Source organism: Acanthochromis polyacanthus, chromosome 13, assembly GCF_021347895.1.
Source record: "Acanthochromis polyacanthus isolate Apoly-LR-REF ecotype Palm Island chromosome 13, KAUST_Apoly_ChrSc, whole genome shotgun sequence".
Classification (NCBI taxonomy): Eukaryota; Metazoa; Chordata; class Actinopteri; family Pomacentridae; genus Acanthochromis; species Acanthochromis polyacanthus.
The window spans coordinates 23849682-23870441 of NC_067125.1; the positions used below are offsets into that span (position 1 = coordinate 23849682).

The 20760-nt window shown below is 39.6% G+C and overlaps 1 protein-coding gene across 3 annotated transcripts in view; it reads right to left on the reverse strand.

Moving 5' to 3' along the window:
- The window catches only part of LOC110955872 (ATP-binding cassette sub-family G member 4-like), a 36783-nt gene extending 16110 nt beyond the window's left edge, over positions 1–20673 (reverse strand). Inside the window, exons 1-2 of one of the 3 annotated variants that reach the window (XM_051958113.1) lie at positions 20504–20673; positions 8275–8539 (exon numbers count right to left, since the gene is read on the reverse strand). In XM_051958113.1, the coding sequence (XP_051814073.1) occupies positions 8275–8530 (256 nt within the window). In that variant the 5' untranslated portion in view covers positions 8531–8539; positions 20504–20673. Of the gene's footprint in view, positions 1–8274; positions 8544–20503 lie in introns of all 3 variants that reach the window. The other 2 variants (XM_051958114.1, XM_022201016.2) reach the window with 2 other exon arrangements.
- Positions 20674–20760: the final 87 nt, after the last annotated feature.

The following is a 20760-nucleotide window of genomic DNA, read 5'->3' on the forward strand; positions in this document are numbered from 1 at the left end:
CACTGCATGAAATAATCCAGCCCTGAAGTGAAGAGGGGTTGAGCAAAACAAGCAGGCTAGGTTTCTGAAGGACAGTGCTGCTATTTTTGAAGACTGTGAAAACCTGAAAAACGTCTCTCAGTGAGCGTCACAAGACATGATGGAGTAAACACACCTGAATGTATGTCCTGACATGTTTGGATGCAGATGACTCTCCACAAAACACTCCAATGTTTAATCACATAACTGAGAGATGAACTGCAGTTTGTGTATTACTGGGTGTACCTGACTCTGAGATGATGCTCCCTCAGTGTCTAAGGCCTGTTAGCTAGAACTCAGTGTGTTTAGGACAGCCTTTATGCATCTAATTATAGTTGTGTTGCCCTTTTCTCTCAGTTTATAGTAATTTCTACTAAATGCTACAATGCGTTTTTTTTGGAGACATATTATTTTCAATTTTAAATTATGGAACATTGTGACATAAAGTTGGGCAATTGGTTGCTTTTATTCATCTATAATCTCATTGTTTTGTTTTTAAACCACACAATGAGTATAAGCATGCATCTCATGCACATTCAGCAGGTCTACATAAATGGGCAGCAACATGATAAAATGATGAAGGCGACATTTACGTAGATTTTACTTGATTTGTGAGAGTATGGTATATTTTTCCTAAGGTTGTGATTTAACTTGTCTACCTGATGTGAAAATTTGCAACTCTGCAGTGGAATGCTCATCACGTTTATGGGATCTGACTTTGCATGTTAATGCAGCTACAATTGCTCAGACATTCCTCTAGTGAGTCTAGTGGGAAGTCAGTATTGGTTACAGCTAGTGTTTCATACAGATCATGGGGCTAGTCTTATCTGACATGGTCAGACACATTCTATACTGTGGCTGCTCAAACACAGTCAGAAAGCTTTTTATGATGCTTAACTGAACAAGTTCAAACACATGAATGATACTTCAGACTAGAACATCAATAAAAAGCTAAATGTATCTGTTATTCATCTACAGAAGTGTTTACGTGAAGTTTCTTTAAGGTATGAAAAGAAATTCCATTTGTATATCCTGGCACACACTTGAATTCAACACTCCTCACCTGAATTACCTCTTCTCCCCTCTGTCCTCTGGCTCACCCAGCCAGCTGCATTATTGATGTCCTAACCTGTCTCAGATAATGCAGCACTTACTGGAAACCTCAAAGGGTGTGCTCTTTACATCAGACTCATCCACAGAGAACAGCCAGTTCACAGCATCTGTCATTTCCTGAACACTGATACCCTGGTCTCCATACACTGCCTCTGCATTTTAGGGAGAAAGTAAAACACTCTAATAATCTATATGTTGAATGAGTAAGTTCCTGCTTGCTTTTGAGCAGAGGAAGTTAGTAAAAAAAGAGCAATTTGTGTGTGGACACGCCTTTGTCTTATTAGCTGCAGCACAGTGCAAAGGTTGAGGACTTATTTCTGTTTAAGGATGCCAGAGTGAAGGATATTGTTTAAAAAAAACCAGTACAACTGTTTGTACCAAAAGTACAAACCTGGAGAAAGCTCCACTGTTGTTGTTCCACTGGAGGCATGACTTAAAGAAGATGTCAGTAGGTCTTTCATGGTTTGTCCATTTTGGTCCAGAGAAATTCACAATCAAAGATTGTGGTCAAAAAGCAACAGTTTGCTTACGGATATATACTTCTCAGGATTTCTGTGAACCCTTGCCTTATTTAGAACTGTTTCATTCCCTGTATCAGTTGTGACAGTGACTCTATAGTTTTGTGTTCCACTCTCACTGTTGGTGTTCAGAATGGATATTAAATTCAAGTCAGCATTCTTGACTGCATTTGCACTTGCACGTATTCTCCTTTCTGCTATCTACAGTCATGTGAAGAACAAGTCCCTCCCCCATGGAAACTGTTGACTTTTTAAACAAATGAGCCAATATTTGATTCTCTTTGATACGGTGCACACAGATCAAGGTCACATTCACAAACACATGTATCAGAAAGCTTTTTGCACTCGTGTTATAATTTAAATAAACAACAAACGGTAGCATGTTAAACACCACCTGGGATAAACCCCTAACCCATGGCTAGACCTTTCACTCAAAACCTGGTTGAAAGTAACTAAATCCTTGGGGCAAAGGGAGCCATATTCTCTGATCAGTTGGGTGGCATACAACCCAAGTTTTCTTTCAAATAGGCTCAATGCAACCTTTAAATCATGGCAGGAGCATGGTCTAAGTTTTCTGATGGAGCAGTACGGCGTGGCCTGCCAGGATTTATTTAGGTCCTTACAATTGAGACACTATATTAACAGAATACTAATTAAAGCAGACCTGGAAAAATCAAGATCTGGACCTGGTATATTAGGAGTCTTTATCTCAGCTTATAGGGCAGGCACAGGCCTCAGAACAATCTCCAAATTATATAAATGTATCCAAGAGTTAAATGGGTTGAATACACCCCACATAAAAGAAAAAATGGGAAAGAGAGGGAAACTTTATCATGTCACTGGAGGAATTGGAAGACCTGAATGACAAGCAATGGAAACCAACCAGTTCAATGTCTTGGAGAGAGTTTAACTGTAAAAATATGGTCAGATTCTTCATAACACCAGCTCAGAAACAATTCAGGGAGAGGCAGGTTGCTTGATAGAGAGGATGTGGAAATGTGGGGTCAGAGATAGCATGGAGAAGATTTTAGGTATCAGGATTGGTCTTTGTTTTCAGGTCTTGTACTTTCATAAGACGCCACCACAACTCATTGATTACCCTAAGACACACTTGTCTAGAATTTAGCTGGTTGCCAGCAGAAAAGCCATTACAAAAAATGGCTATGTCAGGACTTGCCCTCGATAGAAGACTGGTTTAATGTGGTGCATGATATTTCTGTAATGGAGAAATTAACATTTGCACTGAGACTCCAAACAGACATGTTTGATAAATGTTGGAATGATTGTATTGAGTTTATCAGCCAATACAGATCAGACATGAAATTATATAACGTAAATTGTACTGCGACACCTCTCATTCTCTGCTATACAGTTTTTTTGTTCTTTCTTTTTTTGCTGTGTATGTATGTGCTCGATTTTTTGAAAAAAAAACAAAATTTATACTTGTTTTTTATGTCTGTTTGTTTAAAAAAATCAAAGTCATCTGCAGTTCTTTTTTGCTATGGAAGTGTGTGGTGCCATCACACCAAGAACGAAGAGTTCTCTGAGGTCTCAGAAAAAAGTTTGTGGATACCTCAATCTGACAAGGAATTTAAAATGCTTTGTGGAAAAACAATTTCCAAGAGGCCCAAAGGTTTGATCACAGGATCTGCAGGTAACTCTTCAGCTGCTGTTGTCAAAGTGCTGTATTTATAATTTATGATTATTTTATTTTTAAAATGGGTCAGTTTGTATTAATGTACATTTCCACATAAATACGAGAGATTGTAGCCGTATGGCTAATTTCCATCTCAAGTCCTATTGGCAGATTAAAAAATAAAGAAATTACAAATAACATAAAACCATAAGTGAACAAAGACGTACAAAAAAGAAAAACAAGCAACAAGCAATGACAAGTAGTGCACAAAACAGACAAAAGCTGGGGGACCAAGGCAATCACAAAGAGATGCCACTAATTTAACCTGCAGGAAAAAGCTCTGTAGTCCATAAAGAACATTAGAGCAATACTACAGTCTGCCATTGAAGATACAGGCAAAGAACAGAGTTGTCTGGGCACAGTAACAGTAGACATGTTTGGAGCAGACCAATGGCAGCTTTTCAGGAGAAAAACCTTTGTCCTGTAATCCTGCTAAATATTGACAAGATATTTACTTCTGCTAAAGATGTCTGTGTAGGTCCTCATTCATCCAGGTCATGGTTATCTAAAGTAGTTTAAATAAATCCACTGGACTTTAAGAAAGTTCCTTGAGGATGTTTCACCTCTCATCCAAGAGGCTTTTTCAGTTCTGGTGGTGGTTGGTGTTGCCTCAGCTTTTAAACCTCTGTGAGGTGTGTCCAGGGCTATTATTTCAACGATCGACACCAAAACTCATATGACTACTCAACGATGGTCGTTGTGAGTATCGGTGGGGGTCGTTGAAATGCACAGATGTCACTGAGTCCTTGTGTGCTAATGGTGGTCATTAGCATGAGTCTGCTGAGTAGTTCTTTTGGGGAGTTTTGAAAGGACCTGGTTGTACATTGGTGAAAGATGATGTCACAGACCACCACCCCTGTTCAGAGACGGCTTCTCTACTTTGACATGGATGGCTTCTTTCACTCCTCTCTCAAACCATCTGTCCTCCCTGTCCAAAATCTGAACATTGGTGTCCTGAAACGAGTGTCCTTCTTTCTTAAGGTGAAGGAAGACTGCCGAATCCTGTCCTGAGGAACTGGCTCTCCTGTGTTGAGCCATGCGCTTGTTACACACGTGGACAAAATTGTTGGTACCCCTCAGTTAAAGAAGGAAAAACCCACAATTCTCACTGAAATCACTTGAAACTCACAAAAGTAACAATAAATAAAAATTTATTGAAAATTAAATAATCAAAATCAGCCATCACTTTTGAATTGTTGATTAACATAATTATTTAAAAAAACAAACTAATGAAATAGGGCTGGACAAAAATGATGGTACCCATAACTTAATATTTTGTTGCACAACCTTTTGAGGCAATCACTGCAATTAAACGATTTCTGTATTTGTCAATGAGCGTTCTGCAGCTGTCAACAGGTATTTTGGCCCACTCCTCATGAGCAAACAGCTCCAGTTGTCTCAGGTTTGATGGGTGTCTTCTCCAAATGGCATGTTTCAGCTCCTTCCACATATGTTCAATGGGATTCAGATCTGGGCTCATAGAAGGCCACTTTAGAATAGTCCAACGCTTTTCTCTCAGCCATTCTTGGGTGTTTTTGGCTGTATATTTTGGATCGTTGTCCTGTTGGAAGACCCATGACCTGCGACTGAGATCAAGCTTTCTGACACTAGGCAGCACATTTCTCTCCAGAATGCCTTGATAGTCTTCAGATTTCATCGTACCTTGCACACTTTCAAGACACCCTGTGCCAGATGCAGCAAAGCAGCCCCAAAACATTACTGAGCCTCCTCCATGTTTCACCGTAGGGACAGTGTTCTTTTCTTCGTATGCTTGGTTTTTGAGTCTATGAACATAGAGTTGATGTGCCTTACCAAAAAGCTCCAGTTTGGTCTCATCTGTCCAAAGGACATTCTCCCAGAAGCTTTGTGACTTGTCAACATGCATTTTTGCAAATTCCAGTCTCGCTTTTTTATGAGTTTTTTTCAGCAGTGGTGTCCTCCTTGGTCGTCTCCCATGAAGTCCACTTTGGCTCAAACAACGACGAATGGTGCGATCTGACACTGATCTACCTTGGCCTTGGAGTTCACCTTTAATTTCTTTGGAGGTTGCTCTGGGCTCTTTGGATACAATTCCAACGATCCGTCTCTTCAATTTGTCATCAATTTTCCTCTTGCGGCCACGTCCAGGGAGGTTGGCTACTGTCCCATGGGTCTTGAACTTCTGAATAATATGAGCCACTGTTGTCACAGGAACTTCAAGCTGTTTAGAGATGGTCTTATAGCCTTTACCTTTAAGATGTTTGTCTATAATTTTTTTTCGGATGTCCTGGGACAATTCTCTCCTTCGCTTTCTGTTGTCCATGTTCAGTGTGGTACACACCTTTTCACCAAACAGCAGGGTGACTACTTGTCTCCCTTTAAATAGGCAGACTGACTGATTATGCGTTTGGAAACACCTGTGATGTCAATTAAATGACACACCTGAGTTAATCATGTCACTCTGGTCAAATAGTTTTCAATCTTTTATAGAGGTACCATCATTTTTGTCCAGGCCTGTTTCATTAGTTTGTTTTTTTAAATAATTATGTTAATCAGCAATTCAAAAGTGATGGCTGTTTTTGATTATTTAATTTTCAATAAATTTTTATTTATTGTTACTTTTGTGAGTTTCAAGTGATTTCAGTGAGAATTGTGGGTTTTTCCTTCTTTAACTGAGGGGTACCAACAATTTTGTCCACGTGTGTAAGTGGCTGTTTGGTTTCCCTATGTAGAGATCTGAGCATTCCTCGCTGCATTTAAGTGCATACACCAGGTTGCTCTTCTGGCTGTGTGGTGTGGGGTCTTTTGGGTGGACCAGTCTTTTCCTGAGGGTGTTATTTAGCTTAAAAAAGACAGGGATCTGGTGTTTGTTGAAAATCCTCCTCAGTTTTTCAGACACACCAGACACATATGGGATCACTATATTGTTGCGCCTGCTCTCCTTCTCTTCCGTCTTCACTGGGTTGTTCTCCTTTCTGGATCTTGTGTGAGCCTTCACAAAGGTCCATTCAGGGTATCCACAAGTTTTCAGTGCCCCTTTCAAGTGTTTGTGTTCTTTTTCCTGGCCTTGGGTACTTGTGGGTAACTTGTCAGCCCTGTGTTGCAGGGTCCTGATGACTCCTAGCTTGTGCTCCAGTGGATGGTGAGAGTCAAAAAGCAGGTACTGGTTCGTGTGTGTTGGTTTCCTGTATACCCCAACACTCAGACTTCTGTCCTCTTCTATGTGGACTTCACAATCGAAAAGGGCAAAATGTTGTCCTGTACATCCTCTCTGGTGAACTTGATGTTGCTGTCCACAGAGTTGATGTGTTCAGTGAAAGATCAGAATTCATGAGGTGCAAACTTTCCCTCTTCTGTCCTTCTCAACCCGCCCGGCCAGCAGGCAGATGGGTCCCCTCTATATAGAGCCGGGTTCTGCTCAAGGTTTTTTCCCTGTTAAAAGGGTGTTTTTCCTTGCCACTGTCGCCTTTGGGCTTGCTCTGGGGGTCAGGCATATGGGTTCTGTAAAGCGTCTTGAGACAATTTGACTGTAATTGACGCTATATAAATAAAATTGAATTGAATTGAATTGAATTGTCATTAAACTGTCACTCTTAATTCCAGCAAACTTTTTATTACATGCTCACAATTTGTTTGTGGCTTCAGAAAAATATGTCTGATTATAGAGAATCCATTATTCCTGGTACAGTTAGCTGTAACTATCACAGCTATATTAACGTTAGCTGTGTATGACCAACATAAACAGCTAACCACTCCAGCAACAAAGTGCGTTTATCACAGAGGGTTAGATAGATGGATGGATGGATGGATGGATGGATGGACAGACGGACGGACGGACGGAAGGGACTTTCTGTCCCCACGAAGCTGGATTGCCATTAGAATTTGTTAGTTTACATGTGAAGAGTTCATTTGCAAAAACAGGTAACGCCGTTTTATAAATTTTCAGAAAACAAATTTTTTTATCGCTTACTTGAGATAATAATAATAATAACACTAATAATTAATTTTTTCTCTATTTTGTCATGTATTTTTCTACTGAGTGAAATCCACTCAACTTCAGTTTGATTGATATTATCTCAAGTAAACAATTCAAAAAAATTCTGAAAATTTATCAAAACAGAGTTATCTGTTTTTGCAAATGAACTCTTCATGTCTTACTGTCAAAAAATCTATTTTTTCAGCACTAGTGCACTTCAGAATAGCGTTACTTTAACTACTACATAAGAAAGTAAGGTTTTACCTTGCTGACATGTTTCAACTAAGTCTGCAGTCTTCTTCAGAGCATCATCCAACGTGTGATGACGTGTCCTTTTTTATCAGGTGACCGGTATGCACCAGGACGAGGGGGCCTACACCTTCTCACATACCTGGGATTCCATCCTCCAGAGACCACAGGACGGTGGGGGGTGTGGCCGGTCAGACAGATTCTGACAGATCTGTCCCACTGGCCATATGATAAAAAGGACATGCCATCACACGTCAGATGACGCTCTGAAGAAGACTGCTGACGTAGTCGAAGCATGTCAGCAAGCTAAAACCATACTATTCTTACTTAGTTGTTGGTTTAAAAGTAACACTATTCTAAAGTAAGAAACGACAAAATGAACATAATCCAACTAGTTCATTTCAAACCATCAAAACACCTACAATGGAAATATCTTTGGAAAATGCTGTTCACTCTTCTAGTACTCCCACACACGGACAACTTGCTAAGACACTGAAGGACCTTGTAATGACACTTCATGCAGGGTTATCCTCTAGTTTCTCATCCACCTGTAGGTCTTCAATTAAATATTACTTAAATAACCTTGATGCTTACTAAATTGTGTGCCTTGTTTCACACTTTTTCTTCTGGATTATATTGAGTATATCTCTTTACTACTTTTTACAAACTGGTTAGAGTAGACACGGCTGTGTTAAGTGTATATAAGATGAGTAGAAATGTGTTACCTCTCCTCCTCCAGCATGGTCCCTCGCGGATGGTGTAGGAGACGTTGATGAACTCCAGGTCCACGGCTGAGCGTTTGGGTAGGTGGGAGAAATGCTGCGCATCAGTGATCTGGTTCTCAACCTTCTTCAGGTGGGTCAGAAAGGACGCCTCCTGCTGGAGCTGAGGCTGAGCTAAAGGCTGGCTGCCTCCATTACACATGACGGCTTCCTCCATGGGGAGACTCACAGAATCAGGTTCCAATGCCTTATTGTCCATACCAGCTCTCTGACTGAGGGAGGAGGACAGGGGGAGAGGGGAGGTAAAAGAGCAGAGATAAGACAGGAGACAGAGAAGGGAGGTCATACTTCATTACCTGCTGACATTTCTAATTTTACACCTGCAACTGGGGATTTGGGGCCTTGCTGGCATATTTACATACATATTTATATTATAACATATTTAGAGGTCACTTGATAAAAGTTCTTCATCAACACTGAAACAACAGAACAGCAGGGAAGTGGAGCCAGCTGCAGCTTTACTAGTGCCAAAAAAACTGAGGGACGCTACTTTGTGCTGGTTGGCTTTTTTTCGAGGCATTGCTTGTTGTTCACTGTACAGTTAAATGAACTTGACAGTCAGCACAACTGCTTTTGAAGGAAATAAAAACAAGGCTGCGAAGGAATAAACACTGAGAGTGGCACTAAATCAAACACAATAACATCTTGGATATTTGATGTCTCAGTAATATTTAACCACGCCTGACGTGTACGTCAGCGGGGTTACTGCATTCGCTTCGGTATCTGGCTGGCTGGGTAAGTATGTATGTATGTGTGTGTGTGTGTGTGTGTGTGTGTGTGTGTGTGTGTGTGTGTGTGTGTGTGTGTGTGTGTGTGTGTGTGTGTGTATGTCCGTTCAGATATCTCTGCAAGTGCTGAAGTCAGGATAATCAAACTTGGCACTGAAGATCGGTCTAAGGTCCCCTGCTCAGTTGTGGAGTTAGAGGTCAGCAGAGGAAGGGATATACGTAGGATGATCAAAAGTGATACAGAGTATTGTGCATGGGCGTGGTTCTGCCCTCTACTGAGGGCTTGTCTAGTTCATTTTTTCATCCATTTCAGTCCCCCCCACACCAAAGTACAACATGGGGCTGTAACTCTCTCCATTTTCATGGCTGGAAAATCAAAAACAAAGAGATAATTATGGGTTGTTACATTTATCCATTTTAAGGACGCGTACACCTGCCCATACAGACATGATACACTGCATGTACATAACCAGAACTCAAGTAGCTCCGTATGTACTTTTTTATTCCAGATAAATGATGTGTTCAGATACAGGATTGAACAAAAGAGCGACTATAAACCACAGACTTCCCCTCAAAAATTAGCCTTTGGCATTGGATTTCTTCACAGTGTGCGTGTATAGACAATTTATAACACCACAGACAGAATGCAAATAGAAAATGCTAATAAATCACAAAATTGAGAGTGCAATTTATTGGTACTAAAAGGTAAAATGTTGGTGCTTATAGCTAGGATAAGCTTAGGGTAAAGCAAGGACAAATTCCAACAAAATATTCAGCAAAGATTAGGACACGGCGTACTAGCAACAAGTAAAAAAGTATTCAAACTGTGATATCGTTGGCTGATTATGCCATTCATGTTCATGATCAGCAGATCATTATAGGAATAGCAGTATGCCCCCTTAAATAATGTTTCCCATTAGATCAGTCGTATTCACTTTGGCAGCTCCCTGTATTTTTGTTTAGTGCTACACTTGGGTCAAAATATGTCCAATACTTTAGTTTGTCCTACAGACTTAGAGCTTTATGATGCAACACTTTGAAACCTAACACCATTCTCATCAGCTGTGCTTTGTGTTTAGAGCTAAGCAAATGTTTGTGTGTTGTCATGCTAAACTAACAGTGAACACAGCTGATAAGCACCGGCCTGTATGACCTTGTGTTACAGGCCGGGCGTCACATAAAAACTCACTCACAACTCCATTTAAATTGGTTATAGTTTTCTCATTTTATGCGGAAATTGTGAAATCAAGTGGGACCCGCATATTTCTCTTTTTTTTCGTGGAAATGTGAGATTGTTGCGGGAATTATGTGCTGTTTTGCTGGGATTATGCGGCCTTTTGGGAAATAATTGACCCCCGCATAATCAGCGGCATTTTGGTGATTAATGCAGGAATTCATGCGATCGCATAATCCCGTTTTTCTGGAGGGTCTATCATAGTAAGGGAAAAAAAGAGGGAATTTTAAAATACAGCAGTAACAGTGTGCACAATGTTTTTTTGTTTTGGTAAGGGCTTTTTTGTATTTAAACAAATATAAGAAAATCTAATTGTTGTTACAGGAGAGCTTTGGCCTAATTTACCTATCCGGCCAGGGTTTTTCCTGCATGTGGAGCACATTGATTATCACTTATTTTTACTTTCTATATCATTGCATCCAGAGTCTTGTGAGTCGTCCTTTAATGTTCCCAGCAGGGTAATCCCTTACTTTGGGTCTAGAATCTTTTTGCTTGTGCTCGTTTTATCTGACTCTTACAGACTAGCGTCAATGTAAACTTTTAATTATATTATACATACATTATCTGCTTTACAGGGTCCAACGTAATAGATAAGATAATCTAATCTTAAATGAAACTAAGACATATAATACTTTTAAAAAATCTTGTCTGAAGCACATGCTGAGGTGGGGTGACTGACTTTATTGTTAAAGTTCATTTCACTTTGTGAAAACTTTTTGTTTCTTGTTTTTCCATGGAGCATTGTCTTGCCTAAGAAGTGGCTTTTGATTAGATAAAGTCTGATACGTTTCAGAAGTCATCCATTATCAGCAAAGGCAGACCCAGTGACACAGACAAGTGCAAGAAATAATAATATGAAAGAAAGAGGGCAGTTTTCTCAAAAACTATTGTGTTTCAGATCCTTACCAGAGCTTCTCTGTCAACAGATAAACAGACACATCAACCAGATGGAGACTGAGCATTTTCTCCTCTCAGTGTCTGTATTGTGCTGACGATGCAGAAGCTGTGGTGAATAACAGCATCTCTCAGGAGGCTGTGTGTGAACGTGCATGTGTGACTAAGCAGAAACCCACTGCCTGATAAGCACAGACTGCTCAATACCACTTATGCTAAAGACATTTGTGGTATCTCTAATGTGTGAGCAAACCAACCACATCTCATTTGAACTGAAATCTAGTTAGGAAGAAACAGTGCAAGATGTATTGTTATGTTCTCATAAAACAGCTAAACAACACAGTCCAGAGCATCTCATCTCCTACATCCAGTCCACATTTTAATATTTAAGTAAGATATCAGTCTCTCCCTAATCTTAACCAGATGCTAACTGTGGCTTCAACCAATAGTTGTTTTCATTATCAATTAATCAACCAATCATCCATTCATCAATTTTCTGTACACCCCTTAATCCTCATTTGGGTCATGGGGGGCTGGAGACTATCTCAGCTGACTTAGGGTGAAGACAGGAGACACCTGGACACAGGTAACAGTCTATTACAGGGCTACATATAGAGACAAACAATCACACTCACATTCACACCTACAGACAAGTTAAAATAACTAATTAACTTCTGGGGCTGGACCCAAATATCCAAATGTCCAAATATTCAGTTGCTGTAGAGGTATCCAAATATTAATTTTGAGATTCATCAATATAATTCATGAGGAAAATGTGTAATTTTCTAAATTAGTATTGTATTTGTATTTGAGTTTAAACAAAGGAACGAATAATATAATTAAATGAATAATATTCTGTCATTACTCACAAAATAAAATTCAGTCTGACAAAGTTTTCATAGTAACTCACAAAAAGACCAATTTATCCACTTCATTTTTCTAAATCTGACTGCTTTAATCCCCAACATATACACCTTTTGGACAAAAATTAGGCAATGGAAAAAAATGAAAACCATCAGAAGAGCTACTTCATGTCAAACGAAACCTACATGATTTATATGTAAAATGTTCCTCAATGTGTCTCAAATCATGCTCTTCTGGACTTACACTTGGCATTTCTAGGGCATAAATGTAAGCACACTGACTACTATGGCAATTGCAGTGCACTGGGAGCACCCAGATGGTTTATTCATAATGGTTAAAAAGTAAAACTCTGGGCCATTCCTACCCTCGATGGTCCCCATCTTAGCTTTTGTAGTGGAAGTGAAGGGGCCTCTTACCAATTTTTAAACTTAATACTGTGCTTCAAATCCTCAGTAAATGTAGTTATTACCGTGTACAGAATGATAAGTTAAATTACCAGGGACTACAGGGGATATATAACCTTCACTATCCATAATATTAATTCAGTCAGAGTCTGGCTTCAAACTTCATTTCTACAAAAGACAGGGACTGTGGACTTTGTCCATCATCTCGAAACACAAAATTTGTGAAAAATCTGTGTCTTCTTCTTTTCCTTTTGGCTTTTCCCTTCAGGGGTCGCCATAGCGAATCAATTGCCTCCATCTAACCCTGTCTGCTGCATCTTCTTCTCTCACACCAACTACCTTCATGTCCTCTTTAACCACATCCATTAACCTCCTCTTTGGTCTTCCTCTAGGCCTCCTGCCTGGCAGTGGGAAACTCGACATCCTTCTACCAATATATTCACTCTCTCTCCTCTGGACATGTCCGAACCATCTCAGTCTGGCCTCTCTGACTTTATCTCCAAAGCCTCTAACATGTGCTGTCCCTCTGATGTACTCATTCCTGATCCTATCCATCCTGGTCACTCCCAAAGAGAACCTCAGCATCTTCAGTTCTGCTACCTCCAGCTCTGCCTCCTGTCTTTTCCTCAGGGACACTGTCTCCAGACCAAACAACATGGCTGGTCTCACCACAGTTTTGTAAACCTTTCCTTTCATTTTAGCTGAAACTCTTCTATCACACACCACGACACTTTTCTCCAGCCGTTCCAGCCTGCCTGTACACACTTCTTGTGAAAAATCAGTGTAATGTACTGAATACAAAGACAAAAATGCTAACTTCAGTGAATACAGTTAAACATTTCAAAGTGATCTCTCCTTATTTAAATGCTATTGACTATGTAAAGCCTAAGTGAATATATCACCATGCTAAGTCACATCAGTGTGTACATCTTACCATTACCATTTAAACACTCTGACATCCACAGATAATTATGTTGTAAGTTCTGTAAGTTCCGTACAAAGCAGACATATCTGTGCAATGATTGCAACAGATGGCTTTCACTGTTTTTGATGAGTTTTAATCAGGTAGTATCAAAGTTGAGCTGACAAGTATCTCTTAAGAAGCTGCAAAACCCACTAAAATCAGACAGTGACAACGATGACTCAGCGCAGTTAGTCAAACTTGAGGATTCGGTGTTTGCACGTCTTGAACTGGTTACAGTTCATCATTAGTCCAGCCTCAGCACAAAGTTATATACGTTTCCTGGGAAAAGACAACTTGGGTACGACCAACGTCAGACAAAATCCGTTTCCATTGTCCTTGCGGGACTCTAAGCAGCAGAAATATGCAATCTACCCTGTGATTGCGACGTGATTAATGATCATCGAAATGGAGATACCTCTAATCTACTTTGTTCTACACAGACCACTGTAAAAATGGTTCCCAAGTCTGAGGTGGTACAGTAATTTGTCCTTTTTGAGACAGAAGTCTCATTTAATCACTCATGGGGTTCTTAATCCCCTTGGGGATTAAAATCAACTTTCTTTTCTACCCTTGATCTGCTTGGAGCAGGAGGGGGCTGGAGTTACTGGCTTGGGAAAAATCTGCAGACTCAGGTACACTACCAAGCACCAAGCCAAGCTAACGTATGGGAATTGACTGCTCCTTCACTTGCCCTCCAGATCACACCTCCATGCAGACACATTTCACTGACAGCATGGAGGGAGAAGCCAGAGAAAAGTCTCTTCTGGGTGTCAAAGGGCGCTAATAAGAGGGAGACAGGGAAACAGAGAGGCATGTTACGTATGCCAACGTGTCACGAGTCAACTTGACTGGAACTGCACTGTACTGGGCAAGAGGAGAAGGAAAGAACTCAGTGACCTGAGATCATCCTGCTGCAGATTATCTACTGTACCACCGTTACAATTCCATTTGATTTTAAGGCTTGATCCCCTACATAGAGCTTGATTAAAGACCCATTAGAATCAAATCAAGTGGTCCCACAGAGTTCTATGGGGACATCAAAGTGATGATACGAGGTTATGCCACTTGCCTGGATTCACTGGAATGAACTCAGAACAAAGATCTAATATACTGATTTTATGAATCAATTAGCTGAGAAAGGGGCTGCACAGAAGCTCGGCTGTTAGCACCGTCGCATCCCCGGTTCACGTCCTCCTGGTCCTGGGATCTTTCTGCATGGAGTTTGCATGTTCTCCCTGTGCATGCGTGGGTTTTCTCCGGGTACTCCGGCTTCCTCCCACAGTCCTGAGGTTAATTGGTAACTCTAAAATGTCCGCAGATGTGAATGTGAGTGTGATTGTTTGTCTCTATATGTAGTCCTGTGGTAGACTGGTTACCTGTCCAGGTGTCCCTTGCCTTCACCCGAAGTGAGCTGGAATAGACTCCAGCCCCCCATGACCCTAATGAGGATTAAGCAGAGCATAGATGATGGATGGATGGATGGATGGATGGATGGATGGATGGATGGATGGATGAATGAATGGATGGATGAATGGATGAATAAATGGATGGATGGATGCATGGATGGACACTTGTTTGCCTTATTGTCAGGAGTAAGACAAGACTGACACCAACCACACAGCGCACTACTTACTAGAGTAAACACTGAAACCAGAGCAAAACACTCCTTCCATATTTTAAAGTGTAGAAAACGTGTGTCATTATTAATTTAATTTAAAAAATAAACTGTATTTGTTTAATTGGACATGAGAGACATGTTAAAATGGAAATATGTTATTTTATAGGAACTTGTGTCCTGAAATGACTTCTTGATTGGTGCAATGACTTATTCAGTGGCTTTACAGTAACAACAAGCTTTCAGGAAGTCACCGTAGGCTCTCTAAGAATGGTGTGGTATGATTTGTTTCAACGGTATCAATCTTTACAAGAAAGCGAGATGTCCTAGTTCTAGAAATTTCAAAGCATTCCCTTTAGACTACATTCAAACTAAGTGTGCTAAATCTGAATCTGCATGTTTTTTTCTTCTGTTTTGGGCTCCAGTGCACACTAAGCCACAGTTTTTCACTTCTAAACATTAGCTGAGGAATTTTAAAATGTGTTTTAGTTTGGTTTAGGATTCCAGACTGATGTTGTTCATTACAGTGGTTGGACTTGTGCACCTTCCTTTTTTGTTTATGTGCATTAGCCCATGATTTAGATGCATCAAAGTTTTTTTATTGCACCTTTTGGTGTACAATTACACATTGTAATTGTTATCTTTTCTGTCATTTCTCATACACACTGGCATCCTAACACATATTGAAAATGTAAACAGAAATGTCTTCTTCTTTGACTTTACTATCAGCAGTGGTATATATTATTATCATTTCTAGATCCTCGGTGCCTTGGTTTGTTTGGTGCTGTGACGCTGGGGGTGGGGGCTGTTCCGTCAGTTACACACTTGTCATGGCATAGGATTCATTTCTTTGTGACGTGTTTTTTTTAAGGTTTCGATTTGAAATGTTGATGTTTCAACAACAAAAGTACTGTCTCCAGCCATTTTATGGTCACACTCTTTGCAGTAAATGCATATTGTTAATGATTTATGACATCCTTAAGATTCCCATGGGTTAAGACTTTGGTTTTGGTGGTGAAAGGCAGGGCCTGATGGATGTGTATGTAGAGGCTCGTGCAGTTTAACCGGACAGATGTTTGTAGTGTAACTGGTAACTCACTTAGTTACTGCACTCAACTCAAACAGATGTGGGGCCAAAAGTCAATTGAAAGGAGTGAAATAAGTCATTCAAATGCAACCAACAAAACTATTTAGTTGCATCTGACAGATTTTTAGTCTTATGAGCCACCAAAATTATGATTACAAAACTATTATGGAGCCTTGGTCTGTACAAGGAAAACTGAGCTCGTGAAAGTGGCCAGCACTCATGAACCACCTTCAAATCTTTGTCTCTGCTTGCTCAGCATCTGTCGTATGCTCTAATGCGCTGTTTTTTTTTACTTACCAGAAGAATGAAGATGAAGAAGAGCTTCAAACATTAGCTTTGGCATTTCAGTGTGGATCGAGGACAAACTAAAAATCGTAGACAGCTGGATGCACGCTGACATTCTCTGACTTTTAGTTAATACAGACATAGAGTAGTACGGCTCATACCAGAAAATGATCCACAGCTAACATGCTAATATGGCTGACAGAGTGGGGTGTCTGAGAAGTTTACAGCACAAACTATCAATGTAAAATAGTGTTTCATCAAAAGTGAGACAGCTTTAGACAGCTTCTGAAAACTCCAAATTACATGTGAAAAATAATGGTTTCACATAGCCACAGGAAAAATGAATAACAGGAGCATTTTTAAACCTTTTGTCAGAATCCTCCTTTAGTCAGGTCTATTTATATGTGAGACATAAGATTTTTTTAGTTTGTTTCAGCATTTAAAAGAAAGTGACTGACTGGAGGGAGAAAAAAGCTTCCGTTATCTCCACTCACGGAGGAACGACTCAGAGATATCTTATATCAAAGTCATGAATCAATTAAAACCCAGGTTTCTAAAAAAAAAAAGCAGGGCTTTCCATCAACTGGCTGTCTGCGTTTGTAAGAGACACAACATTTTCTATATTTGGGATGTCTCAACATTTGTAGAGGGGTGGTACCACAGAGCTAAAGAAGACTTAGAAATCGTAATATACAAATATGTATTTCAATGTCTGATGTCATCTCCATAAAAGTGCAGTAGCATCTTTTCTTTCTAGGAAAACTCATGTTTTTGTGAAATCTGCAATCCAGTTACGACTCTAAACCAAGCCTTTATGAGGTTGTTTGACCTTGTGTGCTGCAGCCTGGCGTGAAACCCTTAATTTTTCCAGGAAGAACCGAGTTGGGCATCCTGCAAGAATGAAAATACCTGGAACTGTCATGACCATTACTTGTAATGGCAGCTTGACCTTGTCATGAAAAGATATGTGTTCTTCCTTTTCTACTGCTGTAACTCCTGACAGTAGCAGCAACATGCAGTAGTGTGTGTCCTTGTATTTCGTATTGTTGGCATGTTTTCATTTGTGTTTATGTGTTTACCACTCCAGGGACAATTCAGAATCTCATCAATGAGATATAAGTGAAGATGGAAGTATCATTACCCTCTTAGCTGTATTTTGCTGTATTTTTACACTTTCAGTGGTGAAGTATTGGGATCTTGGAGACAGTAGAAATACCATAGTATAAACATGTACCATTACAACTGCCAATATTACTTACAAAAAGTACTTCTACAATTGTTAGACATTATTAGTAGTTGCAAGTTGTTAATGTATAGCCAATTTTAGGTACTTTACACACTACTGGTTAGTTGAAAAGTACTGCTTCTTATATTATAAATTCCTTCATGTGTTGTGCTTATTCAGGAAAGTAACTAGTACAGGGTTTCTGTGTGGTTTTTGCCTTTTTATTACCACACAAAATTCAATTCAGCACCTTTTTCACAGCAATCAAAGGATGGAAAAAAGATGGAAAACAGAAATTAATCATTTTGTTTTAGTTACATTCACTTATTAACTGACATATATAACAGACTTGTCAGTACTTGTCTGCTGTACGAAAATAATTCTTGCAATATTGTTGAATTACTGAACAGGCCTTTTGAGTCTGAGAGGTTAGAGAGTCAGTGAGCTCTGGATGAAGAGACTATGAATAGTTCTAGTTTAGAATTCATGCAGCATAATTAATAAACTACAAAGAGACACAAAATGACTTAAAACAACTGCACAAATCTGCAAAATGTCCACAGAGACTCAAAACGATTGCAGAGTTCAGTGACCATAAAAAGGCTTTAAACAACCACAAAGACGTTCAAAATGACGTTAGCCTGAGGGTCTGAAACAGAGGCCACCTTTTACATGGCTACGCCCACGGTCCCATCATCTGATAATAGCAATGGAAGGATTAACCAATTAACATAGACATTATCATATGAAGAGTTCATTTGCAAAAACAGGTAACTCTGTTTTCAGAAAACTCATTTTTTTTATTGTTTACCTGAGATAATAATAATAATAACACTAATAATTTATTTTTCTCTATTTTGTCATGTATTTTTCTACTGAGTCAAATCCATTCAACTTCAGTTTGATTGATATTATCCTAAGTAAACAATAAAAAAAAAGGTTTCTAAAAAATTTATCAAAACGGAGTTATCTGTTTTTGCAGATGAACTCTTCATATATATATATATATATATATATTAATTTCTTACAAAGATCTACACTTGTCTATTATAAGTCAATACAATTCTTAGCAGCTCTCTGTAGCCAGGACTACTGTAAAGCCTGACAGCACATTAGAGCTAATACTTTGAGCCTTTAATCAAGGAAACCAGGCTCACAAGAGTTTATATGACTTTTTTAGATCTGCTGTAACTAAAGCTGTCAAATAAATTCCAGGTGTACCTCAAATGTGTACTTCAGTGCAGTACTTGAGTGTAACTGCATAGTTACAACCCTGTATTAATACTTTTATACAGTCATGGATGTCCACATTATTGTACATGGACAAGAAGTCAGAGGTAATGATGACTCACAGACTGCTAACGCCTTGTCTCAATTTTATCTGCTAGATGCTTACATCAAGTTTACACAACCACATCAGAAAAGATAAGGATATTTCCTAAACTCTTTAGTAAGGTCTGATTGTTCTGTCAGTGAACAGCGGGCTCATAGTAAGACTGGCTGTTCTTACATAACATGAGAAGACTGAGCATAAAGATATTAAGATCAGGTCCAGGGAAGTAGGCTAACACTGCTGGTCTCCCATGACTTTGTAAGAATGAAAGCTAATTCACTGGAGAGGCTTTGATAGAAAAAAAAAGCCCTGAAAAGCTCTCGTACATTCCGAGTCAGAGCTCCAGCATAAGCTACGACAGCACTTCTACACACAAGGAGTTAAAACCAACTGAGAGGGGGAAGGCTCGTCTTTTCAAGAAACTAAAAAGAGAAAATAACTGTAGCAGTATCCAGGCCCAATTAATATGCTATTATGTAAAAACCTGTTTGAGTTAGTTTTGTTACAGGAGCAGTTATGGAACAAGGATGCTACAAATTTAATGCTTCAGTTTCATTTAATTCTAACTCACTTTCAACTGAATTCCACCTTTTCAACATCCCTACTGTAGTTAGGCCGTTCTAGTGTTCCAGATGTACATTTTCTTCACAAACTTTCTCCATGTCTAGATAGCATCCTGCATATCTATGCTGATAAACATCATTTCAGAAGTGCTAATCAGTTAATTATTGCAATTATTACAGTTAAGAAATAAAGACATAATACAACAAAATAGGTTTGGGATTTTCAGTTGCTTTCTTTCACTCTTAACAGCTCATTTCATGCTAATTATCTGAGGCTGAATTCAATGTAGCATCAAACAGTGAATCCACTGATGAGTCCCTCTGTACACACACTTATCTTTAGCATCACTGGAGCTGCCCATGAGATTAAAAAAATATTAAAGACACCGTGTAGATTCCAGGTCAGGCAGTTTCTTTTAGCCAAAACTGCTCAAATTAAATGATTTTTGACAGGGTTTCCAGCAAACAGCAACCGTCTGGGAACGTTCCCTCAACATTACTGTGTTCACAACAGACTGAAACTTTCTGGGAAATATCTACAGAACCCTTTAAGAACCGCTCCCTGGAGGTTTCATACAGTTTATATGAGGAAAAAGTTCACTGAAATGTCACAGTAATATTAGTAATTAATTAAAATGAATGTGACACAGCCTCGCTATGATGAAGCGACATTAAAACGTTATTTTAAGCTAGCTATATTCTGAATGCAGAGCTAATGCTAAATACCACACATTACACAACACTTCAGCACATTTTAAGTGTATTCCAGTGCAGTTTTACTAATGCTAATACTTTAATTTAACAAGTAAAATGTACTGTACGTTCTAAGTATCTACTTGTTTGGCTTGACAGAAGTGTGTGAACCCACTGAAGAACATCCATAGCAGATAGAGTTGTGAGTGGACAGGGACCACCACAGGGACAGAGGACACATTCAGGATGAAAAGAAGACCTGTGAGGAAAACTAAGAGCTTACATTGACTGCTGTCGACTGAAGTATCGCTGTCCTCCTCGCTGTGTGTCAGGATGTGGTTATCTTCCCCGGCTGCTGCATTCACTATCAGACGCTGTCTGCTCCGGTCTGCCGCATCTACAGCATCGCTGGGCGGAGGAGCGGAGCCGGAGGGTGGAGCGACCGGAGGGAGGAGACCGGAGGATGGAGCCGAGGGATGGAGGAGGGACACGCATCTGAAGGCCCTGCAGTCAGGGCTGGGTCACATTGGGGGAGAAGGA